This window comes from Thunnus thynnus, chromosome 13, assembly GCF_963924715.1.
Source record: "Thunnus thynnus chromosome 13, fThuThy2.1, whole genome shotgun sequence".
In the NCBI taxonomy this organism is placed as follows: Eukaryota; Metazoa; Chordata; class Actinopteri; order Scombriformes; family Scombridae; genus Thunnus; species Thunnus thynnus.
Genome location: NC_089529.1, coordinates 31,204,189 through 31,222,514, shown reverse-complemented (window position 1 = coordinate 31,222,514; position 18,326 = coordinate 31,204,189). Strand labels below are relative to the sequence as shown.

At 40.8% G+C, this 18,326-nt stretch overlaps 2 protein-coding genes across 2 annotated transcripts in view; one reads left to right on the top strand and one right to left on the bottom strand.

Annotated features, from left to right (window-relative positions):
• camk2a (calcium/calmodulin-dependent protein kinase II alpha) overlaps positions 1–8,209 on the top strand; it is a 35,438-nt gene extending 27,229 nt beyond the window's left edge. The window contains exon 18 of the mRNA XM_067609054.1: positions 1,162–8,209. Coding sequence (XP_067465155.1) covers positions 1,162–1,165 — 4 coding nt within the window. The 3' untranslated portion in view covers positions 1,166–8,209. The remainder of the gene's footprint in view (positions 1–1,161) is intronic.
• Positions 8,210–11,221: 3,012 nt separating this feature from the next.
• sra1 (steroid receptor RNA activator 1) lies at positions 11,222–18,023 on the bottom strand. The gene is made up of 6 exons (XM_067609056.1): positions 17,768–18,023; positions 15,504–15,614; positions 14,669–14,755; positions 14,428–14,585; positions 13,977–14,085; positions 11,222–11,845 (listed from the first exon to the last, which is right to left on the bottom strand). The coding sequence occupies exons 1-6, from the start codon at positions 17,790–17,792 to the stop codon at positions 11,511–11,513; spliced, it is 825 nt and encodes a 274-aa protein (XP_067465157.1). The 5' UTR covers positions 17,793–18,023; the 3' UTR covers positions 11,222–11,510.
• Positions 18,024–18,326: the final 303 nt, after the last annotated feature.

Here is an 18,326-nt window from a genome sequence, read left to right as displayed (position 1 = left end):
GAAGAGAAATCCTCATATCAGGATGTGCTCTGAACAGCAGTGTTGAAATGACATCATCATCATTAGACCCCGCCTCCCACATAGCTAACATCTGTGACATCATCATCATCATTAGACCCCGCCTCCCACATAGCAAACATCTGTGACATCATCATCATTAGACCCCGCCTCCCACATAGCTAACATCTGTGACATCATCATCATCATTAGACCCCGCCTCCCACATAGCTAACATCTGTGACATCATCATCACCATTAGACCCCGCCTCCCACATAGCAAACATCTGTGACATCATCATCATTAGACCCCGCCTCCCACATAGCAAACATCTGTGACATCATCATCATTAGACCCCGCCTCCCACATAGCTAACATCTGTGACATCATCATCATTAGACCCCGCCTCCCACATAGCAAACATCTGTGACATCATCATCATTAGACCCCGCCTCCCACCCACATAGCAAACATCTGTGACATCATCACCATTAGACCCTGCCTCTCACATAGCAAACATCTGTGACATCATCATCATTAGACCCCGCCTCCCACATAGCTAACATCTGTGACATCATCATCATTAGACCCCGCCTCCCACCCACATAGCAAACATCTGTGACATCATCACCATTAGACCCCGCCTCCCACCCACATAGCAAACATCTGTGACATCATCACCATTAGACCCCGCCTCCCACCCACATAGCAAACATCTGTGACATCATCATCATTAGACTTATCATCCCGTTTATTGTTTCCTCATTAAGTTTATACAGTCGGCTGAACCCTGCAGGACGCTTGGTTACGATACAACTAAACTATTCTACGCATCTTAAAGAAAACTGTACTTTACAGCCTCTACTGTGCAAAACCACTATTAGAAACTTTGCATACATCTATATGAGAAAACTTACACACCTGGCAGAGATCTGCATATGATGAACAACCCTGAGAACAAGATGTCAGGGGAGTAAACAGACGTGTTTGTCGATATTTGGTGAACTTTATTATTCTGTCAAACTTATGTTATCATTGTGTGGTGACAGTTTCCTAAAAACTCATTTTGTTGACTTGTATTTGATTTAATCTCAGCTTTTATATAACTCAGAACAGTATTTTTTAATTGATTACTTTGCGATGTTTGTCATTTGTCTGTCCAGTTAACTTCCAGAGTGGGCGGTTCTTTGAGTGGGCCACCGTCGCCATGACAACTGATTGATTGACAGCAGGCCAGGCGTCTTGATACTGACCATCTGGGATTTGTTTGAGAAGCTGGAGAAAAACAAAATGGAGGAGACGAGGGTGGGGACACAAAGCATCACTCCAACTTAGTCCAGTAGTGAACTGCATAATCAATCAACCAATCAACCAGTCAGCTTCCTTTTTCAGCTTCTTTGGACTTTGCTTCAACCACGCCCCCTTGTGATTAGCCAATCAGGTCTCTTGGTGCAGTACAGCTGCACAGCACAGGTTGTATTCATGTGTGGAAACCTCATAACTCATGTTTTTAGTTTTCTGTGTATTCGGGATGATTGACAGGTCTGATGCCTCCTTCACAACTGATTTTAGTGTTCAAACTGCCCCAAACCTCCATTCATGACACCACAGCGCCCCCCTGTGGACAAAATGAAAGTTTTATAGTTTTCAACTCTGTTAACTTCGAGAAATTATCCTATTTTTTTCTTTTCATTTCTGTCCAGCATCGAAACAGGTCCAAGATGTGTTCAGCCTAGCTTAGCACAAAGACTGGAAGCAGGGGGAAGCTGCTAGCTTAGCTCCATCAAGAGAGAAAACTGTCTGATTTACATGTTGTCTCTTGTTAAATAAACAGGTGCAGAAATAGATTTTTTATTTTATTTTAGCAAGTTTAAGAAGAGCAATAAAGCTCTCCCATTAGTTACTGGAGCCACTGAAATAGTTTAACTAGTGTTAGCTTGTTAGCTAGTCAGCTGGCTAGTGTTAGTTAGCTTGAGAACATTAGTTAGCCAGTGAGCTCATCAGCTAGCTAAAGAGTGACTGAACGATATATGATCTGATGCTGTGAGATGAATCTGATGACTTGATAAAGACAAAAAAAAAGACTTCCAACAACGATGATGTGTGATCATGAAATCAAACTTTTGACTTGAAAACAATGACTTGGTCCCTGGTTTGGTTTGATCACAGAGCCCTGCAGCCAGCGGGGGGGGCAACACTGCGGTAGGGGGCAGCAGATTCAGTTGTGAACGAGGCGTCAGTGGTTCCATCCAGACAAGATTTCCACCTAGCAGTGAAAATAAGTTTATAGAGTAACATATTATAGTAACATGACATATTATTATATACAGAAGCCAAGAGTCGCCATTGTTATTAACTAATTATTAGACCTGTTATCTCAGGATCACAATCACGGCTGTAGCCAACCAAAATACACACACACATATATATATGTATGTATATATATGTGTGTGTTGTCCCTAAAGGAGGTGAAATCAGACCTCAGTGGTAGTTACAGTCCTGGTCACAACTTAATTATCTTAGAAAATAGTGCTCATAGTTTATTTTTATAGATTTGATTATTGAGTTTCCTTGTTAGATATTGTCAAATAAATGAAAAAATGATTATGAGCACCACAGAAACTGAATCTGAACTTCTCTCAAGATAACGAAGTCAGGATCTGGATTTAATTTGGTCTAAAGGTTATCAGAAACAACAGCGTCTCTCAGCCTCTGTAGCAATATGATTGAACAGAGTGTAACATTTAATATTGTAACAGCGGCGCAGGAAACGCTGAAAACATAACGATGACGGGGTTGGCTGTACGACGCTCATCTCTCTGCTTCCATCGGGCTCGGAGAGCTCCAGAAACCTTCCACCGCTCTCCGACCCGCGATCTTCCATGAACAGCCACACCTCCGCTCAGATTAGCCGCCCGCCTCCACCCCTGACCCCTGCCAGGTGTCCTAACGAGGGCCTTAATGAGGTACCCTTAATAAGCTGTCTGCCTGCTGCCTGCGCTCCACTCCGGGCTTCATTAGCAGAAGAAACTTTATCAGTTAGGCGAGTTTACAAAATGTTTTAGCAGCAGAAGAAGCCAGCTTCTTGTGAGAGGAAGAAGAAAGTAGGGAAGGGACAAAAAAGTATGAAACAGAAAAAGGAAGGTTCAGCAAAAAAAAAAGAGTCGCAGTGACGCTCAGTCAGCCAATCAGAATCACTATCACCTGTCATCTGTCGCTGCCCTCGTCAATCAGAGCGGAGTCATCGGTACGGAGGCCCAGAGGTGACAAACATCACCGATGAGTCAAAAGTACAAATGAATGCATATAGAGGATGAATAAATAGAGCAATCATTTAAATTGGTCCCGATCAATACTGACATTTGCATATAATGTTTCTAAAATTCTGGATATCTCTGTTTTTAATCTGGCCCACAAATCCAACAATTTAGTGGACGAGACAGACTGAATCAATATCAAAAATATATAAATTAAAAACAGATACAAGAAAAATGTATCAAACTTAATTAAAATGGGGCATAAATCTACATAAAAATGCAACATATACAACAACTATATGCTGTTGTTTAATTTTGCACATGTACGTCAACATGTACACTATGCCCACATAGCACTATCCTGTTATAGTTAATATCAGTATTATCGTTCCACTAACGTGTCTGTGAGATAAAAACCTTTATGTTTTAGCCAGTCTCATTATCATAAAAGCGACGAGGGGAAAAAGTCACTAAAATGTGAGATTGGTGGAGGATTAAACGCACCAATGAGAGACAGGAATGCGAGAGGGTTGAAATTTAAAGAGACAGTAAAATCAATTTAAATGGTTTTAATGTATTCAGTTTTACTTTTTGAGACATTTGAGATTGCGTTAGGACGATCTGGGTTGTTCCCGCTGTGTTGGTCTGTCGGGGGGGGTGTGGTCGCTGTGTGAAACCTCATATCTCCGTTTTTTTTTTTTTTTAGAAGCCTTAATAATAAGTAATAATGAGTTTTAATATTATAATTAAGATTAAAATTGCATTTTGGATTTAGAAGTGAAACATTAACCCGCCTGCTCAGAGTTGCTGTATTAAATTGTTTTGTTGCTAAATTCTTTTTTTCAGGAGATGTGAGGTTTTGTGGTAACGGCAGCGTTGTAGAAACGTTAGATTCGTGAGTGTGGAGAGCTCGTATTTCTTCCTCTTCAGTGCTGGTGTTTACTTTCTTCTGTACAGATTCTGTGGTTTTTCTGCATGCTGGACTTGACTTTTGTGTTTTGTGTTTCGGCTTCGGCGTCTGCTGCGGTTTTTTTGGCGTTCCCGGCTGTCAGGTTGTGTTCCTGCTCTCAGGTGATTTGACTTGGACTTGTTAGCTTTTGTTAGCATTCCTCACTAGGAGCGACCGTCTCTGCTAGCCGCGAGCTAACAAAACGCTAGTGGTGTTGACTTTGATATTCTGCGACTTTTGACCTGTTGTGTTTGTCTCAGAGGCTTTAAGCAGCTTTTTACCGTCGGGAGAATGTAGAACTTTGTACAATCAGATTCTTACTATGATGATATTATTATTCTCGATATATCGCATTTGTATATTCAAAAGCTTTTTAATGTTCAGATCAGACTTCCAGTGCCCGCGTTGTGTGAATCACCCTGTAGAGAAGACATTGTGTATTATTAGGCTTTATTATTTTTGTTAGTATGATATGCATTATAGACTTTGACACGAGTTCCCACAGCAACCCGCTGGATGTGTTTGCCACAGCACTGCTTATTTTACTGACATCTCGGCGCCATTTGGCGTCCCGACTCGGGACATACTCAAACAACTGGGGATATAAATTGGAGGCTGAATATCTGAGACTCTGAGAGTTGGATAGAAGAGGGTGGATCCTCTTTGATGATGTCACCAGGGGGGCAGAGTCTGGTACTGGTGCTCACCTGTTTACTGTCAGGAAGTGATGTTGTCAATAGAAATTAGAAAAATTATTATCAGAAAAAAAAAAAAAAAGACTCAGCTCAAATATTTTTTATACTCACAGGTTTCATGGCAGACATTATAACACGACTCACTAATAGAACCATCATTATGTTATTAATAACAGGTGTAATTAAACACCTGTGCTGCTTTAACAAGTTAACAAGTGTCCGCTATGAAAAAGAGTCTATAGAACTTAAAATCAAACCTGTTCGGTGATCTTTTTTATGACTTCCCAGGAATATATATCGCTATTTTACTGGAAAAGTAAGACCTCAATTCAAACCTTTACATTCATATTTTGATCTCCAGCAAATAATGAATGTAAAACACTGTTGGACATTAATTAAACATAAAAAAATAAATGATAAAAACATTAATTCGGCTCCTCAGGAGACTTTGAGTGAACAGATTTAAGCTATTTTGCTAAGCTAGCTACCAGAACCCAACTCTAATGCACACGTATTATAAACAGTTAATTTCCGCAGGTATTATTCTCGGAAAAAACAGGAGAAGAAAAGAAAAAATCTGCCCTGCTAAAGTCAAAAAGGTGAATTTATCTGACTGACAGATGAGTTCAGCCTCCTCAGCGACACTTTCACCCCAAAACCAGAATGTGACCCCAGTCAGGACATCAAACGGCACCTCAGAGTGAATGTCTGTTTTCTACTGTAGACTAGTCTGTGTTTTCTATAAAGCAACTCTTCCACTTTGACCTTCTAAGACACTTGAAAGTATTATTAATCAGTGGTGGAAATATTTGAGCTCCGGGGACGCAGAGACAGTCCCTGGAAATATCTGAGATGTCATTTTTTTAGAACTATTTTGGTGTTTATGCTTGAAACTGAAAGTAGATTTCATGTTATCCCTACTGTATGAACAGATCCTATGATGTTTTTCCTGTTTTTACCAGATGTTCAGCAGGTCTGGCTGCTCCATATTTATCTTCATGAATCCAAAGCAGCGACTTCCAACCTTCAGTTCATCCGACAGATGATTTATTTTGTCTTTGTGACCCAGATGAGCCGCTGGATTCAGGATTCCTGCGCTCATCGTTCAGTCTAAAAGATGTTGTCACAGATTTAGATCTGATTCTTTCATGAGGAGTTTTGTCGGATGCTAAAGACTCAGACAGGTTGGAAGTCTGTTTTGAAGCCTCATGTTCACCACAGGAAGCTTTTTGAATCGATGTGATGGGAAACAGCAGGACGAGTTTTATTTCACCCACGAGGAGGAACTGTTAGCGTTGTTAGCAAACCTCAGCTGTTTATCTGGCCATATAGACTACAGGTTATCAACAAGACAACATGCTAACTCGCAGCTAACATCCACAAGTTACAGTCAGGAATACAAACAATGCCAACAGTTAACTCGGGTTTAACTGATACACACTTTTAGTTTTCTATAAATTATTATCATGTAATCAACACAGCAGCATTGGTAAGTTTTAATGGTTTTAACATATATACAATACTGGATTAATACTGGTTGAACTGTTTAATTATACTTTCTGTACATTTCATCCATCTACAGATGTTCTTTGTTCCCCCTGAAATATGACATGACCTTCGAGTTAATTAAATAAACATTTTAAAGCATTACTTATAAATGTTAAACCCTAAATTACCAGAAATATGATCTACGCACATGACCAAACAAACTCTGTATAATTTTCTCAGTATTTAAACACACAACATGTAATTTCAGCCGCTAGGCGTCTCAATCAAAACAATAACAACAGACGGAGTGTGATGACAGTGTGAAGTAGCAAGGGATCATGGGAGTTGTTGTCTTCGTTGTTAAATAACCAGCTTCACCGGGATAGGATTACTCCAGTGTTCATCATTCAGGATGTTTTTACCCGCAGAGGTCTCCTCCTCTCCAGAACAAACAGACCCGGAGATTACAGGTAAAAACACTGAATAAAACTGTTTCACCTAAAAAATCAGTGTTTCTCCGACGATGTTCGGCGACCACCGGACTTCCTGGAGGGGCTGTTAGCCGAGCTGCTGCTAACGTTTGTTCGGTTTATTTCTCTTATAACTTTAGATCCAGACGTTCAGTCGGTTTCTACTGGGAGCCGAATTATCCGCAGAGGTCTCCTCCTCTCCAGAAACAAACGTACACGCAGATTAAAATCATTAAAATATTAATTAAAGCTGTTACACCTAAAAAATCAATATTTCTCCGACGATGTTTGGTGACCACCAGACTTCCTGGAGGGGCTGTTAGCCGAGCTGCTGCTAACGTTTGTCCAGTTTATTTCTCTGATAACTTAAGATCCAGACGTCCAACGACTAAAATCCTTCTTCCGGCTAAAAGATATAGTTAAAAACCACCTAAATTTATCATGAAAATGTGTCTTAAAACTGAATAAAAGTCCATTTATAACAGTTTGTGTGGAACAACCACAACGCCGATGTATTATCTTGTATGTGTGTAAGTTACTCTTTGGTAGACGCCATTGTAGCGGACAAACACAGCGCCGCCGTATGCATCTGGTGCGTGTTTACTCTTTGGTAGAGGAGGTATGACGCCATCGACAGGCGACCAAATGAAACGGTCCGTTACTTTGATTAAATTACAGATTTCTCTGAGTTTGAAAATACTCAACAACATATATAACGTAGGTCTAGTTGTTTTTAGACATTTTAATGTGGAATAATTACATATTATAGCTTTGATCTAAACAACGTTTTAAATGTTAACTGTTCAGTTATATTAAATGTACATTTTCTCTCCCTTCAGTTTGGTCTAGATGTTGTTTGTCTGCACCGTCAGGTACATCAGGGGGGTTTAAAAATGTATTAAAGGACTTTTTTTTATCTATAATTTAAAGAAAGGTTTGAGTCGGTCTGAGCCTGAAGCTCCTCCGCTCGCTGGGTTTATTGATCATTTGTTTGGTCTTTGGGGTTTTTTTTTCTTCCCAGTTAATAAATAAAACATTCAACATTTCTGGATATTTCAAATAAAAAGTCTTTTCTCACACAGTCCTCGCTGTTTCCCATCCACGATGTTCACACGCTCTGCAAAATCAATAACCGGCTCCTTCACAACCACTCAGCTTTTTCTACTATGATGGATATTGTACTGTACTGTATTAACGGACTCTAATGCTGCATGCTCAGTTTGTAACTGTGTGTGTGTGTGTGTGTGTGTGTGTGAGCGAGAGTGTGTGTGTGTGTGTGTTTCTAATTCTTCTTCTTCTGCATCGTGTTCAAAGTGTTTCTGTAAATAAACTGAGGTGGTCAAAACGCTGCCTTCTGATTGGTCTGTTTGATTCATACAATTAAAAACGAAGACAGGAAGTGGTTTCACGTGAATCTGCTTTTCATCGTAACACAAATAAACTTTAAATATTGTTTATGTTTATAAAACACAAGAGAGAAATTAAGCAATTCTCTAAAATACTTTAACGACATCAAGCTCATAATACTGATGTACTGCAGTAAAGGATCTCAGACCTGCGGCCTGAAGGACGACTTCTTCTTCTTCTCTTTCTATTTTTAGTTTGTTTGTCTCTGCGGGGACGAGACTCTTCTTTCTGTCTTTTCTGTCATTCATCTTTTATGGTTGGTTTCCTCTTTTCGAGCCTGCTCTCCTCCCCCCGGGAAAGAGGAGGAGGAGGGAGAATGAAGAGGAGGGAGGAAGAGGAGGAGCTAGAGCTGATTGGTCAGCTGAGTCTCAGACTCTGCCGGTCCTGCAGCGCCGCCTGCAGGCTGCTCTGATGACGACATCTTGCTGTTTCTGTATTTCTGGTGAATTAGCTCTCACACTGTGACACAACTGATCAATAAATAAATGTCAGATTGAGATGAAGAGCTACGAGAACAAACATCAGCCAAGATTAACGATCAAAAACATGCAGGAAACATTTGTTTACTGCAATAAAGAGTTGTAATATTTTAAAACTGATTGATGCTGATAGTTATTCTACATTTATATTTCACATCTTATGTATTATTATATGAAGTTATTGTATGCTAATATAAATAATATTATAGTTTAATGTGCTCAAACTCAGAAGGAACCAATAATAAATCTGCACTAATGAAACATCTTTCCGTGTTTTCCAAACGTCTCCCAGTGAGAATCCGGCTCTCTGCTCTTCATACGTGAACAACAGCAGATAAATAAAGAAAACATCTCCGGCTCTGCAAAGCTGCTTTAATATGAATCTGGAGCCGCTGTCATGGCAACAAGTCCTGAAACTCAAACCTGCAGACCTTATTGACAAGTCAGCGGATCAGGATCAAGATATTTTAGTCTGAACCACAAACATATAATTATCAGGTTACTAATCAATTACTATGATTCTTCTGTGTAATTATCACAATTTAATGTTATAATGAAGAGTTACCGATAATCATACCTGAATAAATATACAAGTAAATAAAAGTTTGTGCATGAAAAAGGAATTTAAATTTAGTTTGTGACTCTGAACAGACTCATCTGTTAAAGGACCAACGACTGTTTTTTTTTTTTAAGGTTTTTATTGTGTGATGAAACAAAACAACAGCAGGAACACAGAACCTGTTGCCCCAGTGCATGCTGGGAGGGTTCCCCAATACACTTTAACAGCAGTCACATGATCAGCTCTCAGTCGATCACATGAACGCTTCCTTCGTTAATCAAGATAACGTCACACAGGGTTAATAAATTCATCCTCAGACTGGCTGCATGAGAGTTAACAGGATTATTTTAGCCTGAATCAGTTAAACCACATCTGAAGAGCAACAGACAGAGGTGAAGTCGCTGGTTTCCTCTGTGTGTTTGTGTTGTTGATTTAGTGAGTTTCTTGTGGTTTTCATCGTTAGGATTAGTGACGCGTTACAGTAATATAATAATGTTTGTCAGTAACAGTAGTGTGAGAGATGACAGCCTCAGTAACGCTGTCTGACTGGATTAATGGAGGGTTGATATCAGTATAATAATGTCTTATATAGAATTAAAGCTGTAAGCAGCGTTGGTCGGGACCTCTGGCCCTTCGGGATCAGATCATTTTACTTTTTAAAAATGAGAGATGTTTCTTACAAGTGTGGTGTGCTTTTATTTTGAAAGTTTGATTGACAGGATGAGAGTTCTCTGCAGGGTGAGACATGTCTGTCTTGCTCACACCTGTGGCCCATTCACTTGAATTTCAATTAGTACATTTTTTGTGTGTAAAACAAAATATTTTCCTAATTTTCATCAAGTCTATTTTTTAGAAAAGGAAAGACTTTTGACCCACATGACCTGGTGAAAGTTTGATTGACATGTGTACTGTCAGGTGTGTAGAGACAATAAGTAACTGCAGCTGGACACAGAAAAATACTCATATATTTGAATGGAGAGTTTGAGCAAACCCACACCTGTTTGAACATTTACTGCTTCCACATAGTTTTAGATACAGACTTCATTTGAACTTTAAATGAGTCACGAGACTTTGACCTACAAATCTTGAATTTACATGTTTTTTCTATCTTTTATTGTTTTTGAGATATTAGAGTGTGAGTTTTAAAGTCTTTTCTTGCTCCTCCTGTGATTTTATAATGAGTGTGTATTGCGGAATGTTTCACAGCACTGAGGGAGTGACATCACCAGGAGCAGTTGGAGAGGACGATTTTAGAGTACGCTTCTGGTGAAATCTCCTCATAAATCTCATGACTTTGGCCAAATCTAACATTAAAAATCATATTTTAGTAGGAAATTTAGTGGCGAATCCATTGATACAGGTTTGAAAATGGTCAGACTTATAGTTTAGACGTCAGAAGCCTCTGTTTGACACAAAGTTCATGCCCATAGATTGCCTCCCCAATGGTTTACATTGTAAGGTGTGATATGGCACTGCAACTTTCAGGGCTTATTAAATCCAAACCGTTCAAGTTAGTACAAAGTTTTTAACAATTTTTTTTCAGTATAGTGTCATAAGTCATCTATTAAAGTTTGAAGCCGATACCATCAACGCCCTCGGAGCAGATAGCGTTTGTTCGGGGGCCAAAATTGAGGCAAAGTCTTATTTTGAAAGGCTAATTGCGGACTTCCTGTTGGATTTAGGTCAGGGGTGTCAGTGTATGATTTGTAGGTCTTGATGAGACGAATAATTGAGTTTTGGTTTGATCTCTCTATGACATTCCTACAGGCTGTGGCGGCCATTTTAGTTTTTCAGCAGACCTGAAAACTGTTTTCAGTAATTAAATATAATAAAAAAGTAACTCTGGTTAAGATTGTGTTTTTGTTGTGTTTATGTAAAGTTTAAATATATATTTGGACAATAAAATGAACAGAAATCAGTGACTGGAAGACTGAATTTAATGTTTCAGTTTAGTTGTTACATAATGAACAGCTGAGTTTTAAAGTTTCTACTTGATGATTCGTCAGTCTGAAAGTTAGAATGGAGCTCCGCTGTGATTGGTGGAAACAAAACATGTGATCTGGTCACATGACAGGACGACTGAAGCTGGAGACACACGGGTCACCTCAGACCCTGTGAGGACCAGCAGCACCAGGTCCTGGTTTAGGTTGAAAGATTCAAAGTTTTCAAAGAGAGAAAGAACCTGCGAGTCCTGCAGGACGAGAAGGATCAGGACTGGGAGACAGAGTCCGGTTCCTTAGAGTCCTGGGCTGGATCTGCAGGGTCCTGGACTGGGCCTGCAGGGTCCTGGACCAGTTCTGCAGGGTCCTGGACCGGTTCTGCAGGGTCCTGGACTGGTTCTGTAGCATCCTGGACTGGTTCTGCAGCGTCCTGGACTGGTCCTGTAGTGTCCTGGACTGGTTCTAAGAGTTCTGGTCTGAGCTTTCGGGTCTCAGCGATGAGTCGTTTGACACCAACCATCCATTGGCTGACCTCGGTCACATGATCGACCATCAGGGAGCGATGCAGCTCATCAGCAGAGTCCCACCTACCAGACCGCAGCTCTGGAGAGACAGACAGGTGTTCAGACAGACAGACAGGTGTTCAGACAGACAGACAGGCGTTCAGACAGACAGGTGTTCAGACAGACAGACAGGTGTTCAGACAGACAGACAGGCGTTCAGACAGACAAGTGTTCAGACAGACAGACAGGTGTTCAGACAGACAGATGTTCAGACAGACAGACAGGTGTTCAGACAGACAGACAGGTGTTCAGACAGACAGACAGGCGTTCAGACAGACAGGTGTTCAGACAGACAGGTGTTCAGACAGACAGACAGGTGTTCAGACAGACAGGCGTTCAGACAGACAGACAGGTGTTCAGACAGACAGGCGTTCAGACAGACAGACAGGTGTTCAGACAGACAGGTGTTCAGACAGACAGACAGGCGTTCAGACAGACAGGCGTTCAGACAGACAGGCGTTCAGACAGACAGACAGGTGTTCAGACAGACAGACAGGTGTTCAGACAGACAGGTGTTCAGACAGACAGACGTTCAGACAGACAGGCGTTCAGACAGACAGGCGTTCAGACAGACAGACAGGTGTTCAGACAGACAGACAGACAGACAGGTGTTCAGACAGACAGGCGTTCAGACAGACAGACAGGTGTTCGGACAGACAGACGTTCAGACAGACAGGCGTTCAGACAGACAGGTGTTCAGACAGACAGACAGACGTTCAGACAGACAGGCGTTCAGACAGACAGGCGTTCAGACAGACAGACAGGTGTTCGGACAGACAGACGTTCAGACAGACAGGCGTTCAGACAGACAGACAGGCGTTCAGAGAGACAGACAGGTGTTCAGACAGACAGACAGGTGTTCAGACAGACAAGTGTTCAGACAGACAGACAGGTGTTCAGACAGACAGACAGGTGTTCAGACAGACAGACAGGTGTTCAGACAGACAGGTGTTCAGACAGACAGACGTTCAGACAGACAGGCGTTCAGACAGACAGACAGGCGTTCAGACAGACAGGCGTTCAGACAGACAGACAGGTGTTCAGACAGACAGACAGGTGTTCAGACAGACAGGTGTTCAGACAGACAGACAGGTGTTCAGACAGACAGGCATTCAGACAGACAGACAGGTGTTCAGACAGACAGGTGTTCAGACAGACAGACGTTCAGACAGACAGACGTTCAGACAGACAGACAGGCGTTCAGACAGACAGGCGTTCAGACAGACAGACAGGCGTTCAGACAGACAGGCGTTCAGACAGACAGACAGGCGTTCAGACAGACAGGCGTTCAGACAGACAGACAGGCGTTCAGACAGACAGACAGGTGTTCAGACAGACAGGCGTTCAGACAGACAGGTGTTCAGACAGACAGACGTTCAGACAGACAGACGTTCAGACAGACAGGCGTTCAGACAGACAGGCGTTCAGACAGACAGACAGGCGTTCAGACAGACAGGCGTTCAGACAGACAGACAGGCGTTCAGACAGACAGACAGGTGTTCAGACAGACAGGCGTTCAGACAGACAGACAGGCGTTCAGACAGACAGGCGTTCAGACAGACAGACAGGCGTTCAGACAGACAGACAGGCGTTCAGACAGACAGGCGTTCAGACAGACAGACAGGCGTTCAGACAGACAGGCGTTCAGACAGACAGGCGTTCAGACAGACAGACAGACAGACAGACAGACAGGCGTTCAGACAGACAGACAGGTGTTCAGACAGACAGACAGACAGACAGACAGACAGGCGTTCAGACAGACAGGTGTTTAGACAGACAGGCGTTCAGACAGACAGACAGACAGACAGACAGGCGTTCAGACAGACAGGCGTTCAGACAGACAGACAGACAGACAGACAGACAGACAGACAGGTGTTCAGACAGACAGACAGACAGACAGACAGGTGTTCAGACAGACAGGCGTTCAGACAGACAGGTGTTCAGACAGACAGACAGGTGTTCAGACAGACAGACAGACAGACAGACAGACAGACAGACAGACAGGTGTTCAGACAGACAGACAGGTGTTCAGACAGACAGACAGACAGACAGACAGGTGTTCAGACAGACAGACAGACAGACAGACAGGTGTTCAGACAGACAGACAGGTGTTCAGACAGACAGACAGACAGACAGACAGGCGTTCAGACAGACAGACAGACAGGTGTTACCCAGAGACAGGTTGTCCATGCGTCTCCTCACAGGTAGGCTGAGTCTACCTGACCTCCAGCTGTCCTCCAGGAGGCGGAGCCTCTTTGCCACATCGTTACACACCTGATCCTGCACACAGGGGTCAAAGGTCACACAGGTCTCACCGTGTTGACGCTACCGCTGTTCACTGTGAGTATGTTTACTTTATCCACCATAGTGTCTGTCATACAGGAAGTGATGTCACAGCCAGTCTGATCAGTCATGTGACTCTTCAGCCGTTAAAGTATTGAACGTGTTTCTATCAGGAAACTGTTTAATATTCTAATAAACTGCTGATCGGATGAATTAAACACGAGTAACGTCTCACTGGGATCAATCGACACGTGTTTCACTATTACTAAACGATCACCATGTTTATATTATTAAATATATTATAATATATTAATTATTATTAATATCTTTTAAACTCACAGAGACGTTCTGTCTGCAGGCAGCGAGCGCTCTGTTCAGCACCGACATCACGGCCTCCACATCAGGCTCGCTCTCTGATTGGCTGCTGTCGATATCCTTCTGACTTCTCATTGGACCGAGAGGAGGGGGTGTGGCTACCCCGCCGGCAGGAGGCCGAGCTGTGAGGAGGAGGAGGAGGTTAACTGGTCGTCTGACTTTATCGATCTGTGCACCTTCTTCTTCTGCTGCTGCTGCTCCTTACCTGGGCCCAGAGGAGGCGGGGCTACGCCACATGGGGGAGGGGCCAGAGGATTGGAAGCGACAGGGGCCATGGGCGGGGCTCCGGCATCTGGGGACCAATCAGGGACAAGATGATGGTCACGTTACAGTCATTGCCCAAATCTGTGGACAAGCAGCTGATTGACGCCACATTTAGAGCTGCAACTAACGATTTGTTCCATTATCGATTAATCTGGTGATTATTTGATCAATGTTTCCAAAGATGACGTCATCAAATGTCTCAAAGATCTTTAGTTTACTGTCAAAGAAACTAAAGAAACCACGAAATATTCACATTTAACGAGCTGGAATCAGAGAATCTGAACTGTTTTTTATTAAAATGATTCATTGATTATCAAAACAGCTTAATCAATGTTTGTTTCATGTTTACAGTCTGTATACAGATGTTGATGCTTCATGTTTACAGTCTGTATACAGATGTTGATGTTTCATGTTTACAGTCTGTATACAGATGTTTGTTTCATGTTTACAGTCTGTATACAGATGTTGATGTTTCATGTTTACAGTCTGTATACAGATGTTTGTTTCATGTTTACAGTCTGTATACAGATGTTTGTTTCATGTTTACAGTCTGTATACAGATGTTTGCTTCATGTTTACAGTCTGTATACAGATGTTGATGTTTCATGTTTACAGTCTGTATACAGATGTTTGTTTCATGTTTACAGTCTGTATACAGATGTTTGCTTCATGTTTACAGTCTGTATACAGATGTTGATGTTTCATGTTTACAGTCTGTATACAGATGTTGATGTTTCATGTTTACAGTCTGTATACAGATGTTGATGTTTCCTCACCAGATGCTGGTGGAGCTGCTCTCTTGTTCAGGAGGTTCCTCTGTGGCCCGCGGGCCATCTGGAGGCCGTACGAGAACTGAGGGGGGTCGTTCCATCCCCGCTCCTGGTTACCTAGGCAACACAGACAGACAGACAGACAGCGGTGGAAGAAGTATTCAGATACTTTACTGCAGTAAAAGTACATAAGTATTATGAGCTTGATGTAGTTAAAGTATTGCAGTAAAAGTACATAAGTATTATTAACTTGATGTAGTTAAAGTATTGCAGTAAAAGTACATAAGTATTATGAGCTTGATGTAGTTAAAGTATTGCAGTAAAAGTACATAAGTATTATGAGCTTGATGTAGTTAAAGTATTGCAGTAAAAGTACATAAGTATTATGAGCTTGATGTAGTTAAAGTATTGCAGTAAAAGTACATAAGTATTATGAGCTTGATGTAGTTAAAGTATTGCAGTAAAAGTACATAAGTATTATGAGCTTGATGTAGTTAAAGTATTGCAGTAAAAGTACATAAGTATTATGAGCTTGATGTAGTTAAAGTATTGCAGTAAAAGTACATAAGTATTATGAGCTTGATGTAGTTAAAGTATTGCAGTAAAAGTACATAAGTATTATGAGCTTGATGTAGTTAAAGTATTGCAGTAAAAGTACATAAGTATTATGAGCTTGATGTAGTTAAAGTATTGCAGTAAAAGTACATAAGTATTATGAGCTTGATGTAGTTAAAGTATTGCAGTAAAAGTAGTGGTTTGGTCCCTCTGACTGATATATTATTATATATGACATCATTAGATTATTAATAGTGAAGCATCAGTGTTAGAGCAGCATGTTACTGTTGTAGCTGCTGGAGGTGGAGCTAGTTTACACTACTTGATATACAGTTAGCTAGTTTAGTCCACTGGTTCCCAACCTAGGGGTCGGGCCCCTCCAAAGGGTCAGCAGATAAATCTGAGGGGTGGTGAGATGATTAATGGGAGAGGAAAGAAGAAAAAACAAAGTTCTTTGTCTCTAATCTTTGATTTTTGCTGAAATATTGGATCATTTGAACATTTATTGAAATGAAAGCATGTGAGAAGTTTAGAGGGAAAAATCACTATTTGGTGGAGCTGTTAACAACTCATAGACATGTGAAATGTGACCCCGACTACACACTGCTTTTTGTAAGACGTCAAAAGACAAAAAGGTTGGAAACCACTGGTTTCATCTTTAACAATGTGTTGTATTTTAAAAGCTTGTTATATTATCCATTGTGTCAAATCTTCATCTGAAAAGTAACTAAAGCTGTCAAATAAATGTAGTGGAGTAGAAAGTACAATATTTCCCTCTGAAATGTAGAAAGTAGCATCACATGGAAATACTCAAGTAAAGTACAAGTACCTCAAAACTGTACTACAGTAAATGTACTGTACCGCTGCTGACGTGTTTTTATTGATCGTTTATACGATGTTTCGTGTTTCACTGTATTTCTTTGTTTATAATCATTTATAATCTTCCACACATTCAGTCATTATGTCATGTTTATTGATTACGTCATATTGATCGTGGGGGAGCAGCTATAGATTTGGGATCTCAGCTGTTTCTCACTGCAGACGCTTTTTTTTTTACATATTTGACCAGCAGGGAGTGTCAGTAGATCACCGACATCTCTGTTCATGTCAGTTACATTTTATCTGACTGTGACACCAAAACAGTCTTTTAATAGAGAGATGAGTCATAACGTTTACAACTGACAGCAGCTAAAAACTGCATTTAAACCAACAGACAGACAAATTCAACTCAGCATAATATTCTGACACACACACACACACACACATATATAACGTTATATATATATATATATATATATATATATATATATATATATATATAAACATACACACAGCTTCTGGTGTTTATAGATGAGTAATTTAACAGGATTGAGGAAACAACCCGACAACCAGCAATAAATCTCACATTAAAACTTAAATAATTACTATTTGTATTATTATTTGTAAGCCGAATTAAAAAGCAACATAATTAAGTGATAAACGCTATAATTCATATTTATAAAGTGTGTGTTTTCAGCCTCAGGAAACTCGGAACATTAATTTACCAGATTTTTCAACGCAGTTCGTTGCTGGTTCCGTCGGTTCGACATTAACTCAGTTTGGGTCAAAGCAGCTAAAGTATCATGCTAAGCTAGCTGTTAGCTTACAGATCATTAGCTCATTAAAGACTTTATAATTAATATTATTAACTTTGTTCAGTGAAGCTCATAACTCACCTGGTTTAATGTACCGGTCATCCATGTTGGAAGCGAAGCTAACGGCTAAGCTAACCGGAAGAGTTAAAACAACATTAAACGTTTAAAGAGAACTTTGATTTAATCTAATTGATCAAAACAGACATAAAAGCTCATTCTGTGAACAGGAAGTAGTTAGTGTTACGTTTACTTTAAAACACAGACAGTTAAAATAACGCTGATTTATATCCGCGTCAATCTCAAAACAACTTCCGCTACGACTTCAAAATAAGATCAAGTTGTTTGTATTTTATTTTGTTTTTGCTGACGTGGCTCCTCACTTCCGTCCCAGCGAGGATCCACCAATCAGGACGTCCTCGCTCGCTCTACGTCATTTAGAGGAGACGACAACTACTGATGACGCACTTCACCTCAGCTGGATCGGAGGAAATCAGTCATCAATATGTAAAAATTATTAATAGTTTAAACTCTAATTTCTGCATATTGATAACTGCTCCAGTGTTTTATTAGTGAATTATAGATCTACACTGAATAAAACACTAATAGATCATTTAAATCTGTTAATTACTGAGAGAACAGA

Bases quoted from the DNA above. Each gene is read 5' to 3' on its own strand.
- sra1 (XM_067609056.1), bottom strand. From the start codon at position 17,792: ATGGATGACCGGTACATTAAACCAG. The intron at 15,615-17,767 runs GTGAGTTATGAG...TGTGTTGCCTAG, and splicing joins TGACCGGTACATTAAACCAG to GTAACCAGGAGCGGGGATGG. The intron at 14,586-14,668 runs GTAAGGAGCAGC...TCCTCCTCACAG, and splicing joins CCCGCCTCCTCTGGGCCCAG to CTCGGCCTCCTGCCGGCGGG.